Source organism: Sciurus vulgaris (assembly GCF_902686455.1).
Source record: "Sciurus vulgaris genome assembly, chromosome: 7".
NCBI lineage: Eukaryota > Metazoa > Chordata > Mammalia > Rodentia > Sciuridae > Sciurus > Sciurus vulgaris.
The window spans coordinates 19,438,277-19,462,305 of record NC_136467.1 but is presented as its reverse complement, the minus strand read 5'-3'; the positions used below and the strand labels follow the sequence as shown (position 1 = coordinate 19,462,305).

At 38.6% G+C, this 24,029-nt stretch overlaps 1 protein-coding gene across 3 annotated transcripts in view; it reads left to right on the top strand.

Moving 5' to 3' along the window:
- Window positions 1-24,029, top strand: part of ADGB (androglobin) — a 182,801-nt gene that overhangs the window by 44,999 nt on the left and 113,773 nt on the right. For all 3 annotated transcript variants that reach the window (XM_079146817.1, XM_079146816.1, XM_079146815.1), the window contains 3 exons: window positions 3,874-3,968; window positions 9,736-9,910; window positions 13,036-13,126. In XM_079146817.1, the coding sequence (XP_079002943.1) occupies window positions 3,874-3,968; window positions 9,736-9,910; window positions 13,036-13,126 (361 nt within the window). The remainder of the gene's footprint in view (window positions 1-3,873; window positions 3,969-9,735; window positions 9,911-13,035; window positions 13,127-24,029) is intronic.

The following is a 24,029-nucleotide window of genomic DNA, read 5'->3' as shown; positions in this document are numbered from 1 at the left end:
ATAAAAACTTCCAGTGTGTAATGTGCAAATATGGAATATAATTTGAACCAAAATACTTTTAAACTTAAAGATTTTTAAATCAGAATTTAGGAGAGAGTTAATGTGGTGGTTGATTTTATGAGTCAGCTTCACTGAACCATGTAATAAACCAGATATTTGATTGGGAGTCATTAATATTTAAGAGAGTAGACTGGGTAAAATAGACTGCCTGATTGAATGCTAGTGGACCTCATGCAATCAGATAAACGCCTCAGTAGAAAAAGGCTGGCTGTCCCCCAATAAGAAAAAATTCCTGCTGCCTGATTGCCTTCAGACTCAAAGTGAAACTCTGGCTCTTCCTGGGACTCCAGTCTCTTGGTCTCCAGAGAGGAACTATACTTAGAACTTGTCAGCCTTTGTGATCACATGAACCAATTCCTCATAATAAATCTCCTTTTATGTATTTCATAGTAGTTCTTTTTCTCTGGATACACCTGACTAATACAGATATTGGTACCATAAAGTTGGGTACTGCTGTAACAAATACCTCCAAATATGGAGGTAGCCTTGTAACTGTGATGGGTAGTGACTGGAAGAGTTTTGAGGTGTCTTCTAGAAACAGCCAAGAATACCTTGAAAGTCCCTTTCCCCCACATCTTTATTGGTGCATTATTGTTGTTTATAAACGTGTATATGTAATATATTGTTAGATATTTATACATGCACACAATATAATTTGGCTAATACCATTCCCCAGTATTTCCCCTTGCCCATCCTTCCTCCCTCCCCCTAGTCCTTGGTCCCTTTCCTTTGTGCTACTGATTTCCTTTTGATTTTCATGAGATTTCTCCCCTGCTCTGACTTTCTTTTCCTTTTTCCTCTCTAGATTCCACATATGAGACAAAACACATGACCCTTGACTTTCTGAGTTTGGCTAATTTTGCTTAACAAAATGTTCTCAAGTTCCATCCATTTTCCTGAAAATGACATAATTTTACATTTCTTTATGGCTAAATAAAACTCCATTCTGTATATATGCCACATTTTTTATCCACTCATCCGTTGTCAGAAACCTAAGCTGATTCCATAGTTTGATGATTGTGAATTGTGCTGCTATAAACATGAACGTGCATGCATCACTGTGCTATACTGACTTTGATTCTTTGTGATAAAAACTGAGGAGTGGTCTAACTACATTATTTGATGACTCCCTTGCTATTCTTTAGAGAAAACTTCATACTATTTTCCATGGTGGTTGTACTAATTTACAATCCTGCCAACAGTGTAAAAGTGATCCTTTTTCTCCACATCTTCTGCAGCATTGTTCTTTCTTTTTTTTTTTTTTTTTTTTTTTTCAGTGCTGGAGATTGAACCCAGGGCCTGTGCTTTCGAGGAAAGCAATCTACCAACTGAGCTATGTCCCCAGCCCATCGTTTCTATTCTTAATGGCGACCCTTCTAACCAGAGAGAGATGAAATCTCAATGCAGTTTTGATTTGGGTTTCTTTAATTGCTAATCATATTGAACAATTTTGAAAATATATTTGTTGGCTCTTTGAATTTCTTCTGTTAAAAAGTGTCTGTTTAGTTAATTTACCATTATCAATTGGGTTATTTTGGGGTTATTTGTTGCTGTTTTTTTAGGTTCTATATATATTCTGGTTAGCAATCTTCTGTCAGAAGAGTAGCTTGCAAAGATTTTCTCCCATTCTGTAAGTTTTATCTTCACAAACTTAATGGTTTCTATTGCTGTGCAGAAGCTTTATTAATTCGATGCTATCCCATTTATTAACATGTGGCACCATTTCTGAACTTTAGAGGTCCTATTGAAAAAGGCATTACCTGTGCCTATATGTTGGTGTACTGACGCGACATTTTCATCTATGAGTTTTCATAGTTTCTGGTCTAATTTCTAGGTCTTCAATCCATCGAGTTGACTTTTGTGCAACTCTAGTTTCATTCTTCTGTATATGGATAACCAGTTTTTCTAGCACCATTTGTTAAAAAGGCTGTCTTTTTTCCAATGTATGTTTTTGGCACCTTTGTCAAGGATCGGATGACTCTATCTGTGTGGGTTTGTTTCTATCTGTTCCGTTGGTCTATGTAACTGTTTTTATGCTTGTACCACATAGTTTTGGTTACTATGGCTCTGTAGTATAATTTGAAGTCAGGTCTTGTGATACCTCCAGTATTGCTTTTTGGCTTAGAACTGCTTTGGCTATTCTGTCTTTTATTCTTCCAAATGAATTTTAGGAATGTTTTCTCTAGTTCTGTGAAGAACATCATTTGAATTTTGGTGGAGAGGGCACTGAATCTATATACTGCTTTTGGTTGAAGAGACTTTCAGTAGTAAGGTGGCTTTTAAAGGTGCTTCTCTACTTTTGAGATATCATATAGAAAGGGAGAACACGTTATTGGAAACTGGAGGAAAGACAATGCTACATGGTATTGAACTTGGATAAAATGTAGTCTAGTGTTTTGGATAAAATGTAGTCTAGGAGTTAAAATGTAAAAGCAATAATATTAAATATTTATGTGAAGTGATTTCTAAGCAAAAAAATACTGAAGGTGAGGCTTGGTTTACTACATGTAGTAAGAGATGAGAAAAGAGGGATTATGAAGCAAAAAGAAACAAAACCTTGAAGATTTTGGAAATTCTCAGTTTGGAAATTCTCAGTCTCTATTGGAGAGAGAGAGAGAGAGAGAGAGAGAGAGAGAGAGAGAGAATTTGTTTTGGAAACAACACCAAGGGTGTGTGGACAATCCTTCTGTAAGGAGATTAGCAGAGGACGAGTCATCTCAGTAAAGATCAGGAATACAAATGGACATGTACCCACAGAGGCAATACTACTTTGAACTAAGGGAATAGAGAAAACAGGATGGATTAAAATAAGGCTGTTGGATTTCAGAATTCTACAGAACAGAACAACAGAGCTATCTGGCTTTGAAAATGAAAATCCATTTTCCTCCAAGAAAAGGGAAGAAAGACCCCCAAAGTGATTCATAGGTACTTAGGGCTTCCACTCTCATCTGAGGCCCAGGGAGCAACACTCTTTCCACCCAACCTCAGAGGGTAGGCTAACTTTCTCAGTTTCAGTAAGTCAGGTTCGCCCTGCAAAGAGCAGGTGCGTACTCCTAGCAGTATCTTCATGAGTGTGTGGGGCCACCACCTAGAGCTCTAGGTAACAGTGGACCCAGAAGGCAGAGCATTCAGCCAAAGACTGTCCTAAAGCTTTTAGAGCTATTGGACTTTGCCTTGTGAGGTTTTAGACTTACTTGGGACCCATCTCTCCTTCCTCCTTCCTCCTTTCCTGTTTCTTCCTTTAGGAATGGGGATGACTTTCCTTTGCCTGCCCCAGCATTGTGTTTGGAAGCATGTACCTTGTGTGTCACAGGGTCATAGCTCTGGAGCAATGAATCATGCCTTAAGTCTTAGCCATATGTTATTTAGATGCTATTTAAGCAAGACTTTGGACTTAGAATTGAGGTAGAAGTCGGCTAAGATTTTTGGTGCTTGGGGGATGGGATGAATGTCATTTGCATGTGAGGAGGGCATACATTTGAAAAGCAGAGGGCAGAAGGTTACAGTAGGGATTGTGTCTCCCCCAAGTCCAAGTATTGAATCCTTAACCCCCAATTTGACTCTATGTGGAAATAATTCCTTTAGGAAGTAGTTAGGGTTAAATGAGGTCACAAGGGTGGTACCCTAATTCAGAGAAACTGGTGTCATAAAAAGAGGAAGACGACATATTTCCCTCCCTCCCTCTCTCTTCCTCCTTCCCCATGCTTGTGCCACGTGAGGCCACGTGAGGCCACGTGAGGCACAGTGAGAACGTGACTGACCATCTAGATGCATTTTTATTAGGATTTTCTTGCTACCATGTCTGTTTTACAGGTTCTTCAGGAATGCAATCCCCTCACATGGCTGTTTATGCTACCTTTACGCCTCTCTATTTGTTCGAAAACAAGATTTTTTCATTAGAGAAGATGGTAAGCATTCAAAACCAAAAAATGCAGTATTATTTAAGGTGTGTATATGTGGCATGGGAGATGGGGGGATTCCTTGACCTAAGGGGACTTGGCACATCCAAAATTATCTTAGGTGGTTACAATTCTGATTATCCAAAAAAGAGAAGAAAAATATAGTCACATTTTAGTTTTAAATATTGTTATTATCTATGTCAGTGAAAATGATACACATCATTCCTGGATACTGATCAATGAACTTCCCATAAATAAATAGGCCACACATATTCTCCTAACATCAGATGATTCAGATGAATCCACACTCAGGCTGGAGAGTCACTTTATGAACTTCCTTGTATGATAAAATAATACAAAGTAAATGCTACTTGCTTGTTTTCTTTCAAATTTAGTAAACCTGTAGAAAATTTAGAAAACATAGTCAAATGTAATAATTACAATATTCATAGTATAAATGCTTAAGCAATGACACTGCTGACATACTGGCTCATATCCTTTGATTTTCTTGTATGCATGTATTCTCTGTATACTTTTTTATAGATAGAAACCAGTTATTCATTTAACAATACATTATTAGCATTTTTCTCATGGTATTACATTTTAGTCAATATAATTTTTGACTAAATATGGATGCATAATATTATGCAGTTGTATAATTTTTAAGCTATCTTTTGTTATTAGGGAATTTTTTTTTTCTATTTCCCTGGTAATAGTAAAGTCTATCAAGTTTCTATACAATATATTTTGACAAATGCTGTTTTGCATTTAGGATGTATTGGGTCCAAATACTGTTTGGGGACTTTAGACATCTAATACTTCATTGCTAAGATTCCCTTCATTCTAAAGTCACTACCTTAAAGTATAAGATTAGGTGTTACAGTGACCTAAGTGCATGTAAATATTTGCTGGCTAGTTAGAAAGAACTGAGCTTTAAAACTTTAATGAAAATTCACTTGAAATGTAAATATTCCAACTGGATACTGATTATTGTACTTTATTTATTGTATTGTACTTTATTTATGATATAATTATTATATTTATTTATTATTGTACTTTATTATTTATTGTACTTTGTTATACATATTGTACTATATTTGTCTTTTAGATTAGCTTGGGAGCATGATGTTATTTTTATCTTCTCTTTTCCTTCCACTTGTTGTTCTTCTCCTTCCTCCTCATTCTTTCTTTCTTTTTTTTTTTTTTTTTTTTGATAGAGCCATTTCTGATAGCAAAAACATACCACATAGCAGTGATAACATCATAAAAATAATCAGGCACAGCGTGCCATTTTGAGTAGAGGGATAGAAGCAGTTTCTCTGATTTTAAAGTGAAATTGTGACTAGCCGTAGTTCAATAGCAGAATCAGAAATCTACACTCATCTTAAAATCAGTAACTCAACAGTCCAAGCGTGCTTTGACTTCTTTCTCAAACCAAGTCATTTGCTGAGATTAGGGCAGGCCACCTCAGCCCCGATATTTTTCTTTGCCTCTTTTCCTGGCACTAGCATTGGCTGGCTCAGATATTCCAGAGTAAAGATGATTAGCACTACTAAAGAACACTAGCCACGTTTTGGAGAGTGCTGTGGCCTCCTGTCTTGAGAGGTACTCAGACTCCTTTAAAGACTTCAACCTATAGACCTAGGATGGGTGCATTACCTAAAAACAAACAGTATGCAAAGGAACCCTCTGGAACTGATGGTACTGCTGAGAAACCAAGATTTAAACACAAAGTTAATTTTGAATTTAAAAGAAAAAATATATCTAGCAGCACATCTTTGCATTCACTTATTAATTCAGTTTATTTATTAATTATCTATTATATGTTAAACAATGTGCTATGTCCTAAAGACACCAAGTGAGCAAGTTGGCCAACCCTCTCCTCGCAAAGCTTAGAGTCTGATGTGGAAGGCAGACAATTAAGTAAATACTACCAACAAAATTAGAAAACTGTCTTAATCCAAGGCTCATGAGGAGCCTGCTTCATGGTAGACGTAGCTGCACAAGTGGGTTTGTTTGGGGTTTTTTGTTTGTTTTTTCTTTTTTGAGTTTTGGGCAAATGAATTTTGAATGAATGAGTGAAAAAAGATCAATGGAGAAGACTAAGCACAAGTGTGGGTTTTCCAATGGATCGCCAGAGAACTCTTCTCCCAGGAGAAACTAACAGTTTAAGCTGGGACCTTGAGAAGTAATGCAGGTAAACAAGAAAGCCGAGGGCATCTTTTATTGGAAAGGCTGGGGTGAAAGAGACCCCACTGGGTTCAGGGAACTACCGGAAGTCAAATAGCTTGGAAAGCAAGACTTGGGAAAGGCCGCTGGAGTTGTGAGTGGAAGTCAGGACTTAAAGACCTTTATAACTCTGCCCTTTGGCACACTTTTACATTGCTGGTGCAGTTGAAAATTGGTGCAGTCACTCTGGAAAACAGTATGGAGATTCCTGATAAAACTTGGAATGGACCCATCTTTGGAGCCAGCTACCCCACTCCTTCGTTTATACCCAAAGGACTTAAAATCAGCATACTACAGTAAAGCAGCCACATCAGTGTTTATAGCTGCTCAATTCACAATAGCTAGATTGTGGAACCAACCTAGATGCCCTTCAACAGATGAATGGATAAAGAAACTGTGGTATACATACACAATGGAATACTACTCAGCCATAAAGAAGACTAAAATTATGGCATTTGCTGGTAAATAGATGGAATTGAAGAATATCATGATAAGCGAAATAAGTCAATCTCAAAAGCCCAAAGGCTGAATGTATTCTCTGATAAATGGATGATGATACATGACAGGGGGTGGTGGGGGCAGGTAAGAGAAGAATGGAGAACTTTAGATGGTGTAGATAGAAATGGGCTGGGAGGATTGGGGGGAAGGAAAGATAGCGGAGTGAGACAGACATTATTACCCTATGTACACGTATGATTACACGAATGGCGCGAATCTACGTTGTGTACAACCATACAAATAAAAAGTTGTACCCCATTTGTGCACAATGAATCAAAATGCAGTCAGTAAAAATAAATAAATAAATCTGCCCTTTGGATGTTGAAATAGTGTAAGGTGTCAAGGTAGCTGCAATTAACACAGCAAATGTAACAGTAATTAACCTGCCCTCCAGACTATGATGGTCATATGAAGCTCATGCTTCTCTTAGCTTGCCTGCTGATTCTTTTAGGTTAGCTGGCTATGAGGCTGATTTAGTTTCCTTGGTAAATATCAGATATAATAGAGATATAATGTTTTAATAATAGGCCTTTAGGAAACACTCTCTTTCCTAATGAAATTTTTGTTAACTGGAGAACATTACTAAACATCATAGCCCCAAAGACAATGAGATCAAGCAAAACACAGTTAATAACTTGCATTTAATTAAAGAAGTGAAGAAGGTGACAAGAGAAACAAGAACAAATCTTGAAAGGGAGCAAGGCATCAGGAATTACCCTACACTATTTAGCATCCTCCCCCCTTGGAGATTCTAAATGGTTTTAGTTTTATTTCGATGGATGATTTAGGAGTTTTAGGAAAGCCTCCTCCGCCTGCCAAAACCTCTGCTTCTTCCTTCAGAAAGTTTGAAATGAAATGGGGTAGAAGAGTAAAAGGAGTTTAGAAAAGGAAATGTCTAATATAAGTGTTGGCCATTAATTATTCAGTAAATATTTGAGTACCTGCTCAGTGTTTCAAGCACTATTCTAAATCCCTGTCTGCCCCAATATTAATCCAAGAAACTTTGAATTCTTTAATAAAATTTTTTAACATCAAACTCTTACTAATAGCATTGTTTTACATAAATCAGAATCACCGTGCAGTATGTTGAAAATAAAATGAAAAATTATAAATTGTCTTTTTAAAATTTCTCATGCTTAAGTAAGTTGGTACTCCAGCAGATTATTCAAGTAACACGTAGGTACTAACACCATACTTTGTTGTTTGAACTAGTACTTTACATTTTCAAAATACTTAAAATCATTTTATTGTCAAATGTTCTACCATTCAAGAAAAGAAAGACTTTATAAACTCAAATGCTGGTTGCAAAAATAAGGAGAAATTAGGATAGGTAGGCTAAAAATATCACTTGCAAAAATGTTCAGTTTATTGAATTGAATACTTCTTTGAGTCTGACCTCTATTTTTAAAAAATTTTTTTAGTTGTCAATGGACCTTTATTTTATTGATTTATATGCGGTACTGAGGATAGAACCCAGTGCCACACACATGCTAAGCAAGCGCTCTGCTACTGAGCTACAACCCCATCCCCTGACCTCTTATTTTTGACACTATTGAAGTGTAACTTTCATGGTACTGCACCTTTTTTATTTTTATTTGTTTTTTCGTTTTAGTTGTACATGACAATAGAACGTATTTTGATATATTATACATACATTCTTTTAGTTAGTGCTACACCTTCTACATACTATATGAGGCACCTTTTTATTGAATGACCTCAAATCTCCCATAAATTTCATTGAAAGGAGTACTTGAAAGCATTGACTTAATTCATGAAAACTTAGAAAACCTGACAGTTAAAGTTGTAGGGGTAAAGTTTAGACTTCAGATCTTCTAGAAAAGTTTTTCAAAGCTACTTTAAGACATAGTTACAGAAATTTCTGAATTTTTTCGCTAAACTGCTAAAATCTAATTAAAAATAGAAAAAAGAATTTACTTCTTAATTAGGCCAGTTTTAAGAACATCGAGTCACTTCTCTTTATTTTGAATATTTATGATATTTTCTGTGACTCTGCTGGACTCACTGAGTAGCTCCTTCTTAGGATGGTTCCCCTGCTGCTAGCTCATGGGTGCCCCCACCTGTTTGGTGCCTTGGAGAAGCAGAGATTGAGCCCTGAGTACTGAGAGCAAGGCAGGTTCCAGCTGAAGCAGTAATTTGGAAGAGGCTGATGGGTGGATTTCAGGTGCTAGTCTAAATGACCGTTTTATAAATTTAGAGTCTCAGTTACAGTTATTCCATTTGAAATCAATAATGCAAAATTATAAGGAAGGAAAAGAGTTATTGGCAAAATCAACTTTAATGTAGTTAATATTTCATCTTATTTCACTTTAAATGTTAAAGCAAGCTGTGAAAGTCAGAATTTAGCCATGGTACACATGTGTTATTTGGACTAGTACTTTACATTGTGTGTGTGTGTGTGTGTGTGTGTGTTTATAACTTCAGCTTTCACACACTTCTTTATTTCTTGTGGCATATTTTAAGCAGTAATCAGGAACCCAAGTCTGCTTAAATATTATTCTGAATTATTCCAAAGCAGAGTGGCTTCAGGAGAGCTGAGCATTTGAGCATCCGGCAGGGCAGTCTGTGTCCCCTGCACTTGCATGAATGCCACCAAGGTCATGGCTAACTGGGGGAGATTTCCCCCAGGGGAAACATTAGGCCAGGGATGACATTTTTTTGCATAATAAACACTAGAATTCAAATTTGAACCTCTAAAAGTAATGGCTGAAAGTTTTGGACAATGACTGAAGTGGTTAAGATTTTTGCTGTCTCATGAGGATCTTAAGCTTTTAGAACTGAAAGGTATCTTCTAGTTCTAATTTCTCTTATTTTCAAATAAGGACATTAGCCCCTCACCCCCAAATTTAAAGGATGGAAAGAAATATAAATGGTGATAGTGCTTATAATAAAGGAGGTAAAAAAAATGGGTGGTTAAATTTTTAAATTACCAGTATCATGGCGATAGCATTTTTTAAATATTGACTAAAGTACTGTTTTAAAGCTGGAGATGATTGCAGGAATCCTTTTGAGTCTTCTTTCCATTTCCTAGGCAGATTCTGCTGAGAAACTTAGAGAATATGGACTCTCCCATATCTGTAGCCATCCTGTGCTGGTGACGCGAAGCAGGTCATGTCCCCTTCTGGCACCACCCAAACCACCTCCTGTACCCCGCTGGAAGCTCATCCGCCAACAAAAAGAGACGGTCATAACAGATGAAGCTCAAGGTAGTGTCGTGTTGTCCTGAAATGTTTCCAACTACCAGTTCTCTTCATAAAAGTGTAATCATTTCTTTTGTGGTGAAAGATGAATGTTGAGGTCAGACACCCACATTGCTCCTAAAACCTACTTGAATTTTCTATCTACATTTTATGTCCTTAAAGAATTAAATCTCTACATCTTAGAAACCAAGCAGTTTGGTTCATTTCTAAATTGACCAGACAGATCAAGTTCTCTCTTTGATGGTGCTGTTATTCTTAGCGTGGTAGGAAAGTAGCTTGTGGTAAGTAATAAGGAAACTAAATAGAGTATATCAAGCCTCTGAAGTAAATTTCTAATAGGAAAATCACCACAGACTATCATGTAGAACATAATCTTCGAGTTATAATATTTGATTTATAATTAGAACTCCTATAGGAATAGAACTTCTACCATGAGGTGACTCCCAAGTTAATACTGTCATACAGACAGTGAATGAGAGTCGTCCTCAGAAATTAATAGGTTCACATGCACTGAGGATAGGGAGGGGTGTGTTCCCACACTGTGGTTTTATTCTCACAATTCATTTTTAAATTCCTCCCAATCCATGTCTTCACGTCTCCAAATTTTTGTTCTCTACAAGTTTTCATTCCTATTGTATTTTTTTGTCCCATGCATGCAAAGCGAAAAATCAATTTTAAAGCAAAAACATGAGCATGAGGGGAGGGAATTCTAAAAAGAAACACTAATATTTAAACAATTGAGGCATAAAACGATAATTCATATTTGTCTATGGTTATTCCACATATTCTTCTCATAGCTAATTTAGCATAAAGGATGATAAAGAACCAGGATGCTTTGGATTGTGTGTGTGTGTGTGTGTGTGTGTGTGTGTGTGTGTGTGACATAGATGTGTATTTATTACATACACTTAATTTTTTTTTTTTTCACTCCAAGAAGCTTAAATTATCTTTGTTCAAAAAGTAGATATTTGTATGTTCTTTTTGGTGTCCCTCTCCTTGATTTTGCATGTTTTCCTTTTGGTTTGTCTAGTAGTTCATTATTTCATAATTCTTTTAATTCAGTAACATATAATTTTCTGTAGGTTATTGCATCAGAGGTTGCATTAGTAATTAACTTTCTATTACTACAATTAAATATCTGAGGCAATTGACTTATAAGGAGGAAAGGTTTGTTCTGGTTAATTGTTTGAAGATTCCAGTCTAAAATTGAGTAGCCCCATTGGTTTGGTACTCTCTGGAACCATCATGCTCAGAACACCTGGCAAAGTAGACCATTCATCTCATGAGCCAGGAAGCAATACAGAAGAAGAAAAGAGACGGTGGACCCCAATCTCCTTAAAGGGCATATCCCCAATGGGATATCCTCCAACAAGGCTCCACCACTAAAGTTCCACCATCTTTCAAAAGTGCCATTCTGGGGACCAAGCCTTTAACACAGGGCCTTCAGAGGACATTCAACCTCCAAACTATGGCAGGAGATTTATTCAGAGGTCATCTGAATGAACAGTGAAACAAAGAAGGCAAAGCCATAGTGAACGTACATGTGCCATTTACCAAAGGAATCACTCCTGAGCAGCAGATAAGCTTCAGTGGTCGATCCCAAGATTCATCCTTGTATCCTAATGGGTGGTGGGGCCGTCTTTGCATTGCTTTAACTCCTGCTGCCACTTCAAATATTGGTAATATTTCATTGCAAATTACAAGAGAACGGTATCCCAGTCACAGAATAAATCATAAGACTCCGTGGTGCTCAGGATCCTAAAACTGCACTAATCACATAGATTGAAATATTTACCTGTTCCTTGCCTCTCATATTGCACCATAATTTATACAATTTTTAAAATATAAATAACAACTGGTAACCATGTAATTTTCCTCACATTTGCTCTCTGCCTACATTGACACAGCCAGTACAGCTGGTAGCAAAGATTTCTCTAGCACAATATGTTTTATTCTTGCCAGAAAGGAACAAAGAGTAGAAAAATGTCTGTTTGGAGTGGAAAAGAAAAATGGTGGATTCGTTTTTTGTTCAGGCTCAGACACCTCTTCCCTTCCTGCTAAATTCTTTCAGACATTGCCACATATTATTTGAGTTCAGAGTGACTTGTTGGTACCAACAAAGTGCATCTGCTGCTTTGAGTTCCAAGAACTCCTCCTTTCCCTCCCTCATCTCTTCCTTCCTGTCTGCCTCCTAAATGCTATACTTTAGTTAAATGCATTGAGTCACTGAAAACAGTTGTTAATTCAGAGCAACAAGGAACAACAAAATGAAAGGAAGAACATTGAATGTGCAGGTGTCTTCTGATTTTGCTATTGATCATTGTGTAACTCCATGTAAGTATTCTCTGTAAATTGGGGATAGTAATCTCATGATTGGTGAGATTCCAAAATGGCGGTGTCTCCTAGGGACATCATGTAATTGTCTATATTCTCTCTATTGGGCTCAATATTGAAAGTAAAAATTAACCAAAAAATGGGGAGAGAGATCATTTTGGAGGATAACAGCAGAACAATCAGAGAAAATTTGTCTATACCTTGTCATAGTCTTACTTCCTTTCCTCATGTTCAATTTCAGAATCCACCATGGAAGGCACAAACTTTGTTCCTACTTCTAGATCAGCTTCAGAGTTAGGAGTGTCCACACATCCTCTCTCACCTAACACTTTTTTTAACCTTTATTACATTTTCTGTCCCTTCACTAAGATGTCACATTCCCTCCCTCAGCCCTAAACCATTGTGTTGTAGAGGTTAACTAAGGGAACACATTATTTTAGTAAAAAGCTTTCTTTTATAGAAAATTCTTTCTTATACTTGAAATAGCAGCAAATGCCAAGTAATATTTCTGTAAGACATCGCTAACTTTTCCCCTTGAGACTTAATTGTTTCATGTCACACTCTAGAAAGCAAATAAGGTACAGAAAAAAAAAAAAAAAAAGAACTCTAATATTGGCAAGATCATAAACTCTTTTATTAAAATGACCTTAGGTATCTTTGTAAATTTCAATTTAACTCTATTGAAATTTGCTGGATAAATAGTTATCTAATCAGCACTATGTTTAATGGTAAGATCTGCATACAATCCTGAAAGCCTTTTTAAATGTATATCACATTGCCCAACTTCTACTTTTTAGAAACAGTAATTAAGAAGCCTGAACAGTTTCTTGAGATTTCAAGTCCATTTTTGAATTATAGAATGACTCCATTTACAATTCCAACAGAAACGTAAGTATATAACATCTTTTCTCATAAATACATCTTGTTGACAGATAAAGTACTTTATGATGTGTGTTGTTAAAATTAACACTAGGTAGAAGCATTTTGTAGAACATTAAATAAAAGGTCAAATATAGGTAGGTGGGTAGGCAGATAGGTGACAGACAGATGATAAATAGGTATTTCCTTGATATCCTAAAACTCATGATTATACTTATCAATAATAAACATCTCTGACTCACCTTTTTATGTGTGAATCTCATAGACCAAATGTTTGTCTTCCCTCCAAATTCCTATGTTGAAGTCCTAACCCTCAGTGTTGCTGGATTTGGCGATGAAGCCTGTAAGAAAGTAAGTAAGTAAGGTTAAATATGGTTGGGACTCTGAGCTGACAGGATTCATGGCCTAAGAGGAGAGACTCCAGAGAGCTCGCTGTTGGTCTGTCAGTCTGTCTCTTTCTCCTCCTCCCTGCACATATACCATGGAAAAGCCATGTGCACAAAGAGAGAGGAGACAGCTGTCAGAAAGGAAGAGGCCCTCTTAAGAAACAAATCCTGCGGCGCCCACTCTGATCTCAGACTTCAGGTTCCAGACCTGTGAGAAAATACATGTTTCCTATGTAAATCACCAGCCTACGACATTTTATTATGATACAGATTTGGGGTACTAAAGAGTGTGATGCTGCTGTGATAACTGAATAAAAATGGTGGATGTCGCTTTAGAACTGGGTAGTAGGTAGAGGCTAGTGGAGTTGTGAGGTACAGGAGGAAAAATTGCACATTGCTGGGGAAAAAATATGGGTAGGAGATGCTAATGAGGCTCCAAAAGCACAGAGGAGAGCGGCAGGGGAAGTCCCATGACTATGGAAAATGCATAAATGACCATAAACAGAATATTGGTAGAAATATGGGCACTCATGGCTGTTCTGTTGAGATTCTAGGTGGAAACAAGCAGCAGGTCATTTGAAACTGGAGAAAAAAAAAAAAACACAAAAAACAAAAAACCTTATACTTAAGTAGCAAAGTCATTGACCGAATTGTGTTCTAGTGTTGTGGAAGTTAGAACGTGAGAACAATGATACTGCATCTTCAGCCAAGGAGGTTTCAACTCAAGATGAGACAGACGCACTGAAGACGGAATTTTCAAGTTAGAAACAAACACACACACAAAACCAGAACTTAAAGATCCGGAAAACTGTCAGCCCACTTGTATTGGAAAAAATGAGAGAGGATATTCTGAACAGAAGTCTGAGGGTATCGAAGTTGGGATGATATTAGAAGAATATCACAGTTTATGTTGAAGGGATGAGAAGAGGAGAGAAAAAGGAAGACTCAGCAGAACTTTCAGCTGCAAACGTGCGCCTTCAACTGTAGGGAAGAAGTAGCCCTAAGAGGATTCAAAAGTCATCTGGGACCCTTTTCCCACCACAGGCCTTGATTTCAGCAGGCCAGGTGGACCTCCAGCCGAGGCAGCAGTGCCAGCCCACAGGATCCCAGGGGTGACACTAACACCCCAGCAGGCATGGAAGGCAGAACAGCAAACTAAGGAGGATTATTCTCAGGTCTTAAGATTTAATGAAATTTGCCTTGTAAGGTTTGGGTTTACTTGGGATCTGTCACCTTCTCTTCTTTCCCATTTCTCCCTTTGGGAATGGGAATGTGTATCCTATGCCCACACCAAGATTGTATTTTGAAGCATATATCTTGGCTAGTTTCACAGATTCACAGCTGGAAGAGAATATTGCCTCAGGATAAATCCTACCCCAGGGCTCATTTGTATCTGGCTCAGATGCTATTCAGGGGACACTTTGGACTTTTGATTTTAAAACGGAGCTCTTGTGACTGGGTGAATGTGTTTTTGCACGTGAGAAGGAATTTGGGATCCAGGGGTAGAATGTTGCCAAATGAGAATTTGAATCTCCCCCAGATTCATATGTTGAAGCCCTGCCCGCTACAGCAGATGCATTCAGAGATGAGACCTCTAAGGAAGTGCAATGGATTGAAAGTGTTCCCCAGAGTTCTTGCACTGGAAGCTGAATACCCAATGCAACAGCATGGAGAGATGGGGATTGAGATAAGGCTATTAAAAGCCAAGACTCTCATGAATGGTTTCATGACATGATGATGGGATGGGTCAGTATCATGAGAGGGTGAGAGGGGATAAGTGATAGACAGGGTTCTGTCCTCTCTTGCTCTACCCCTCTCTGCCCTCTTGCCTTTCTGAGATGAGGCATCATGAAGACTTGCCAGATTCTGCCAGCATGGATTTTGGGACTTCCTAACCTCCAAAACCATAAGCCAAATGAATCGCTTTAAAAAAAAAAAAAATGAATTGCCATTCTCAGGTATAGAAGCAGAAAGTAGATTAAGACAGGAAGTCATGAAGGTTAAACAAGGTCATAAGGATGGGGCCCTGAGTCAATAGATTTAATGTCCTTAAAGGATGAGATAGTAGGAACTGCCGCTCTCCAAGCATGCATACTGGGGAAAGTTCATATGAGCACACAGCTTTAATTTTGGCATGGAAGCCCAAGCTGACTGACCTAGCAAGCACCCTATTTCACATGAAGATAGAAAAACGACACCTCATCCTGCATAGGTGTCAGCTTCTGAGGTGGGAGGAGGGATCTGTTGCATGTGTAAGTAAATAATTATAAATAAAATTTAATAATTGCCCTTACAAAAGTATGTCTCAGATTTTGTGGTTGTGTCTCAAAGAACCTATTTTGTAGAAATAATTAGAGTCCCAGGAGAGGTCTCCTGGCTTGGGTGCTTGTGCAGGGAGTGAAGAAATTCAGCCTGTGATGTGGCGACTTTCCTTCTGACCATCAGGACCCCTCTTCCTGTCAGGCATCAGTGCATCCAGTGTTGGATGTCCTTTGCTCTTCCTCTTCCTCTTCCTCTTCCTCCATCGCCAATGCGTAATCTTCCGGTTGAAAGTTCACACTGTGGAGACACTATGGAGGCCTTGTCAGGAGGGTGAAGATTGGAGGCAGCCGATGTGATGGTGAGGGATGGCTGGCTCACCTACCCACACAAACATTTCTTGCCACACTGTCCCAGACCTTGTCTTTCCCCGGCCTCTGCTGCTTTTGAGTTAGGATTCACTGCAGAGGTTCTGGGTAACCTCTGATCTGAGGTGCCTTTTGTTTATCCTACTGGTATCATGGGTTTTCTGCCCTGATGTTTTGCCAACAATCTGTTCTCCTCTGTCCCTGAGGAATGTATCACAGCCCAGATTGTGGAACTCCTATTTTGCCATTTGTACATGATATTGCTTTTATTTTTTAAGTTATTCTGAGATTCTGGTGGAATGGTAGTTGACAGGTGAGTGACACGTCTGCATTGAGTCTGTTATCTTGAATGGTGTAAGCCTTCATGGGCTGTCCTCTCTTTGACATTTCACCTCCTCCTGCCTGTTTGCATCAACTATACTACAGAGCTATAGTAAACAAAATGGCATGGTATTGACACCAAAATAGACAAGTAGATCAATGGAACAGAATAGAAGACACAGAGACAAACCCACATAAATACAGTCACCTCCTAGTAGACAATGGAGCCAAAAACATACATGTATAAAAGATAGCTTCTTCAACAAATGGTGCTGGGAAAACTGAAAATTCGTATGCAGCAAAATGAAACTGAGGGAGCAACCACTGGGGCTCTGGCGGCTGCCCAGGGGAGGAGTGGCAAGGAGAGCTGTGTGGACTCAGAACACCGGGGCCTGCCCTGAGGACGAGGAGGAGGAGCGTGGCCGCTTGGATTCGGAGTAACTGCACCAGAGCTACAGGCGGTTGCCAGAGGAGGGGCTGCGTGGCGAGCTGTTTGGACTCAGACCACTTCTGAACCCCGGGGCCTGCCCGGAGGAGTAGGAGGAGGAGGAGGAGGAGCGCGGCGGGTCGTGTGGACTTGCAGTGACTGCATTAGCGCTCCAGGCGGCTGCTTAGAGGAGAAGGCGAGTGGTGAGTTGTTTGGACTTAAAGTGCCAGCAGCTGAACACAGGGGGCTGCCTGGAGGGGAAGTGTGGTGGGTCGCTTGGTCTCGAGTGGCCGCACCAGAGCTCCGGGCGGTTGCCCAGAGGACCCGTGCAGCAGGTCACGTGGATTCAGAGCCACTCAGAGCGACCGCTCCTGAACACCCGGGGGGTTATCTGGAGAAGGAGGAGGAACAGGGAGGGTCACTTCGACGCGGAGTGATTGATTGCCCAGGGCTATGGGTGGTTGGTGGGAGGAGGAGGCACGCAGTGAGTTTCTTGGACTCCTAGTGACCGCACCAGAATACTGGGCGGCTGTCTGGAGGAAGAGGCGTGTGGCGGGTCTCTGGGTCTCAGAGGGATTGTACGGGGCCCCAGGTGGCTGCTCAGAGGAGGGGCCACATAGCCAGGCGATTAGGTGCAGAGCAGGGTCCCAGGATCTAGGAGGCTTCTTGGTGGAAGAGCCGCACAGAGACAGGCTTAGGGCGGAGCAAAGGTTCCAGACCTGAGGGCAGATTCTCTGAGGAGGGGCAGCCTAAGGAGATTCATCTGCGAAGGGTGAGGCTCCCAGGCCCAGGAGGTAGGGCCGGGCCCCTGGGAACTTTGCAGAGGAAGGCAGCCCAGCCCAGGCGGTAGCTGTAAATTGAGGCGAACCTCTAGGAGGGAACTGACCAGCGAGACCTCCCCACTGGGTGAGTCTTCCCTGCCGGGTGAGGTTTCCCCACAAGGACGGTAAAACCAGAGACTCAGGCCCAAACAGGCCTTGCCTCAGCCCGCAGCCTAGGTCCCCTATGGATGACCATTGGTCAACAAGTGGAGGCACCTCTGCCCACTAGCAGGGATTATACCCCACCTGAAGGCCACCACTCCTAGAGAGGCAGCTTCCTTGTGGAGCACCGCATTATCAACTTCCTCCAAGACTTCAGCCTACTGAAGGCTAAGGGGGGATATATATAGAAATCTTCAGGGACATTGTAAGTCAATAGAGGAAATCTGCAATATCTCAGCGGTCCACTGATACCTGAACAATATGAGAAAACAAGGAAAGAAAATGCTGCAAACAAATCTAGATGTTACATCAATAAAACCCAATGACAGCATGGCAGAAGAAATGACAGAAAAGGAGTTCAGAATGTACATAATTAAAATGATCAGAGAAGCAAACGATGAGATCAAAGAGCAAATGCATGCACTGAATGGTGAGATGAAAGAGCAAATGCAAGCATTGAATGATCGCACCAATCGACAGTTAAAAGAGCAAATACAGGAAGCAAAAGATCATTTCAATAAAGAGTTAGAGATATTGAAAAAAAACCAAACAGAAATCCTTGACATGAAGGAAACAATAAACCAAATTAAGAACTCCATAGAAAGCATATCCAATAGGATAGAACACCTGGAAGACAGAACCTCAGACATTGAAGACAAAATATTTAACCTTGAAAACAAAGTTGAACAAACAGAGAAGATGGTAAGAAATCATGAACAGAATCTACAAGAACTATGGGATATCATGAAAAGGCCAAATTTAAGAATTATTGGGATTGAGGAAGGCCTAGAGTAACAAGCCAAAGGAATGAACAATTTATTCAATGAAATAATATCAGAAAATTTCACAAATCTGAAGAATGAAATGGAAAATCAAGTTCAAGAGGCTTATAGGACTCCAAATACACAAAATTACAACAGACCCACACCAAGGCACATTATAATGAAAATACCTAACATACAAAATAAAGACAGAATTTTAAAGGCTGTGAGAGAAAAGAACCAAATTACATTCAGGGGGAAACCAATATGGATATCAGCAGATTTTTCAATCCAGACCCTAAAGGCTACTAGGGCCTGGAACAACATTTTTCAAGCCCTGAAAGAAAATGGATGCCAACCAAGAATCTTATACCCAGCAAAACTTACCTTCAAATTTGACGATGAAATAAAATCCTTCCATGATAAACAAAAGCTAAAAGAATTTACAAAAAGAAAGCCAGCATTATAGAACATTCTCAGCAAAATATTCCATGAGGAAGAGATGAAAAACAAAGAAGCAAATCAGCAAAGGGAGGAATTATCCTAAAGGAATTGTCAAATAAAGGAGGAAACAAGTTGTGTCAAACAAATAAATAAATAAAATTTAAAAAATGAACCAAATGACCGGGAAACCAAATCATATCTCTATAATAACCCTGAATGTTAATGGCCTGAATTCATCAATCAAAAGACATAGACTGGCAGATTGGATTAAAAAGAAAGATCCAACAATATGTTGCCTGCAAGAGACTCACCTCATAGAAAAAGATACCCATAGACTAAAGGTGAAAGGATGGGGAAAAACATACCATGCACATGGACTCAGCAAAAAAGCTGGAGTATCCATCCTCATTTCCGATAATGTGGACTTCAAGCCAAAGTTAGTCAGAAGGGATAAAGAAGGTCATTTCATACTGCTTAAGGGAAGCATAAATCAGCAAGCTATAACAATCAAAAACATCTATGCCCCAAACAGTGGCTCATCCATGTATGTCAAACAAATCCTTCTCAATTTCAGAAACCAAATAGACCATAACACAATAATACTAGGTGATTTTAACACGCCTCTCTCACCACTGGACAGATCTTCCAGACAAAAATTGAACAAAGAAACCATAGATCTCAATAACACAATCAATAATTTAGACTTAATGGACATTTATAGAATATACCATCCAACCAAGAGCGAATACACTTTCTTCTCAACAGCACATGGATCCTTCTCTAAAATAGACCATATATTATGCCACAAAGCTAATGTTAGCAAATACAAGAAGATAGAGACACTAGCATGTATTCTATCAGATCATAATGGATTGAAGTTAGAAATAAATGAAAGAGTAAAACACAGAAACTATTCCAACATCTGGAGATTAAACAATATGCTATTATATGATGAATGGATAACAGAAGATATTAGGAAGGAAATTAAAAAATTCTTAGAGGTAAATGAGAACAAAGAAACATCATATCAAAATCTCTGGGACACTATGAAAGCAATACTTAGAGGGAAATTTATTTCATGGAGCGCATTTAATAAAAGAAGTAAAACTCAACAAATAAACGACCTAACACTACAGCTCAAAGCCCTAGAAAAAGAAGAACAGAACAGCACCAAAAGTAGTAGAAGACAGGAAATAGTTAAACTCAGAGCTGAAATCAATGAAATTGAAACAAAAGAAACAATACAAAAAATTGACAAAATAAATAGTTGGTTCTTCGAAAAAATAAACAAAATTGATAAACCTTTAGCCACACTAACAAAGAGAAGACGAGAGAAAACCCAAATCACTAAAATTCGAAATGAACAAGGAAATATCACAACAGACAGGATTGAAATACAAAACATAATTAGAAGCTATTTTGAAAAACTATACTCCAACAAAATAGAAAATTTCGAAGACATCAACAGGTTTCTAGAGACATATGAATTGCCTAAACTGAACAAGGAGGACATAAACAATTTAAATAGACCAATTTCAAGTAATGAAATAGAAGAAGTCATCAAAAACCTACCAACAAAGAAAAGTCCGGGACCAGATGGGTTCTCAGCCGAGTTCTACAAAACCTTTAAAGAAGAGCTCATTCCAATACTTCTCAAAGTATTCCATAAAATAGAAGAGGAGGGAACCCTCCCAAACTCATTCTATGAAGCCAATATCACACTGATACCTAAACCAGACAGAGATATCAAGGAAAGAAAATTTCAGACCAATATCCTTAATGAACATCGATGCAAAAATTCTCAACAAAATTTTAGCAAATCGCATACAAAAACATATTAAAAAGATAGTGCACCATGATCAAGTGGGTTTCATCCCAGGGATGCAAGGTTGGTTCAACATCAGGAAATCAATAAACGTAATTCACCATATTAATAGACTTAAAGTCAAGAATCACATGATTATTTCAATAGATGCAGAAAAAGCATTTGATAAAATACAGCACCCCTTCATGCTCAAAACACTAGAAAAAATAGGGATAGTGGGAACATTCCTTAACATTGTAAAGGCCATTTATGCTAAGCCCATGGCTAATATCATTCTAAATGGTGAAAAACTGAAAGCATTTCCCCTAAAAACTGGAACAAGGCAGGGATGCCCTCTTTCACCACTTCTATTCAACATTGTTCTTGAGACTCTGGCCAGAGCAATTAGACAAACCAAGAAATTAAAGGGAAACGAATTGGAAAAGAAGAACTCAAACTATCCCTGTTCGCTGATGACATGATTATATATTTAGAGGAACCTGGAAATTCCACCAGAAAACTCTTAGAACTCATAAGTGAATTCAGTAAAGTAGCAGATTACAAGATCAATGCCCATAAATCCAACGCATTTTTATACATAAGTGATGAATCTTCAGAAAGAGAAATTAGGAAAACTACCCCATTCACAATAGCTTCAAAAAAAAATAAAATACTTGGGAATCAATCTCACAAAAGAGGTGAAAGACCTCTACAATGAGAACTATACAACACTAAAGAAAGAAATTAAAGAACACCTTAGAAGATGGCAAGATCTCCCATGTTCTTGGATAGGAAGAATTAATATTGTCAAAATGGCCATACTACCTAAAGTGCTATACAAATTCAATGCAATTCCAATTAAAATCCCAATGACGTACCTTACAGAAATAGAGCAAGCAATTATGAAATTCATCTGGAAGAATAAGAAACCCAGAATAGCTAAAGCAATCCTTAGCAGGAAGAGTGAAACAGGGGGTATTGCAATACCAGATCTTCAACTCTACTACAAAGCAATAGTAACAAAAACGGCATGGTATTGGTACCAAAATAGAAAGGTAGATCAATGGTACAGAATAGAGGACACAGACAAAAACCCAAATAAATACAATTTTCTCATACTAGACAAAGGGGCCAAAAATATTCAATGGAGAAAAGATAGCCTCTTCAACAAATGGTGCTGGGAGAATTGGAAATCCATATGCAACAGAATGAAACTAAACCCATATCTCTCACCATGCACGAAACTAAACTCAAAATGGATTAAGGACCTCGGAATCAGACCAGAGACCCTGCAGATTATAGAAGAGAAAGTAGGTCCAAATCTTCACCTTGTTGGTCTAGGATCAGACTTCCTTAACAGGACTCCCATAGCACAAGAAATAAAAGCTAGAATCAACCACTGGGATAGATTCAAACTAAAAAGCTTTCTCTCAGCAAAGGAAACTATCAGCAATGCGAAGAAAGAGCCTACAGAGTGGGAGAATATCTTTGCCACTCATACTTCAGATAGAGCACTAATCTCCAGAATCTATAAAGAACTCAAAAAACTCTACTCCAAGAATTCAAATAATCCAGTCAACAGATGGGCTAAGGAAATGAATAGACACTTCACAGAAGAAGATCTACAAGCAATCAACAAACATATGGAAAAATGTTCAACATCTCTAGTAATAAGAGAAATGCAAATCAAAACCACCCTAAGATTCCATCTCACCCCAATTAGAATGGCGATTATCAAGAATACGAGCAACAACAGGTGTTGGTGAGGATGTGGGGAGAAAGGTACACTCATACATTGCTGGTGGGGCTGCAAATTAGTACAGCCACTCTGGAAAGCAGTGTGGAGATTCCTTAGAAAATTTGGAATGGACCCTCATTTGACCCAGCTATCCCACTCCTTGGCCTATACCCAAAGGACTTAAAATCAGCATACTACAGAGATACAGCCACATCAATGTTCATAGCTGCTCAATTCACAATAGCCAGACTGTGGAACCAACCTAGATGCCCTTCAATTGATGAGTGGATAAAGAAACTGTGGTATATATATACAATGGAATATTACTCAGCCATAAAGAATGATAAAATTATGGCATTTGCAGGCAAATGGATGAAATTGGAGAGTATCATGTTAAGTGAGATAAGCCAATCTCAAAAAGCCAAAGGATGAATGATATCGCTAATAAGTGGAGGATGACACATAATGGGGGGGAAGGAAGGGTTAGTGTTAGGGTTAGAGTTAGGGTTTGGGAGGGGGGCAAGTATGGAGGAAGGAAGTACTGTATAGAGGGAAAAGAGGGGTGGGAGGGGTGGGGGGAAGGGAAAAAAATAACAGAATGAATCAAACAACATTACTCTATGTAAATTTATGATTACACAAATGGTATGCCTTTACGCCATGTACAAACAGAGAAACAACATGTATCCCATTTGTTTACAATAAAAAAAATAAAATAAATCATACAACTGCCAAAAAAAAAATAAAATGAAACTGAACCTCTATCTCTCACCCTGCACAAAACTCAACTCAAAATGGATCAAGGACTCAGGAATTGGACCAGAGAACCTACACCTAAGAGAAAAAAAGTAGGTCCAAATCTTCATCATGTCAGCTTAGGATCAGACTTCCTTAACATGACTCCAAAGTACAAGAAATAAAAGCAAGAATCAATAATTGGGATAGATTCAAACTAAGAAGCTTTTTATGAGCAGTGGAAATAATCAACAATGTGAAGAGAGAGCCTACAGAGTGGGAGAAAATCTTTGCCATACACACTTCAGATAGAGCACTAATCTCCAGAATTTATAAAGAATCAAAAAACAATACAAATACAAAGAACTCAATCAACAAATGGGCTAAGGAAATGAGCAGACACTTCATAGAAGAGATCTATAAGCAATCAACAGATGTATAAAAAAATGTCCAACATCTCTAGTAATAAGAGAAACACAAATTAAAACTGCCCTAAGATTTCATATCACCCCAATTAGAATGGTGATTATCAAGAATACAAGCAACAATAGGTGTTGGCAAGGATGTGGGGAAAAAGGTATACTCATACGTTGCTGGTGGGGTTGCAAATTGGTGTAGCCACTCTGGAAAGCAGTATGGAGATTCCTCAGAAAACTTGGAATGGAAACACCATTTGACCCAGTATC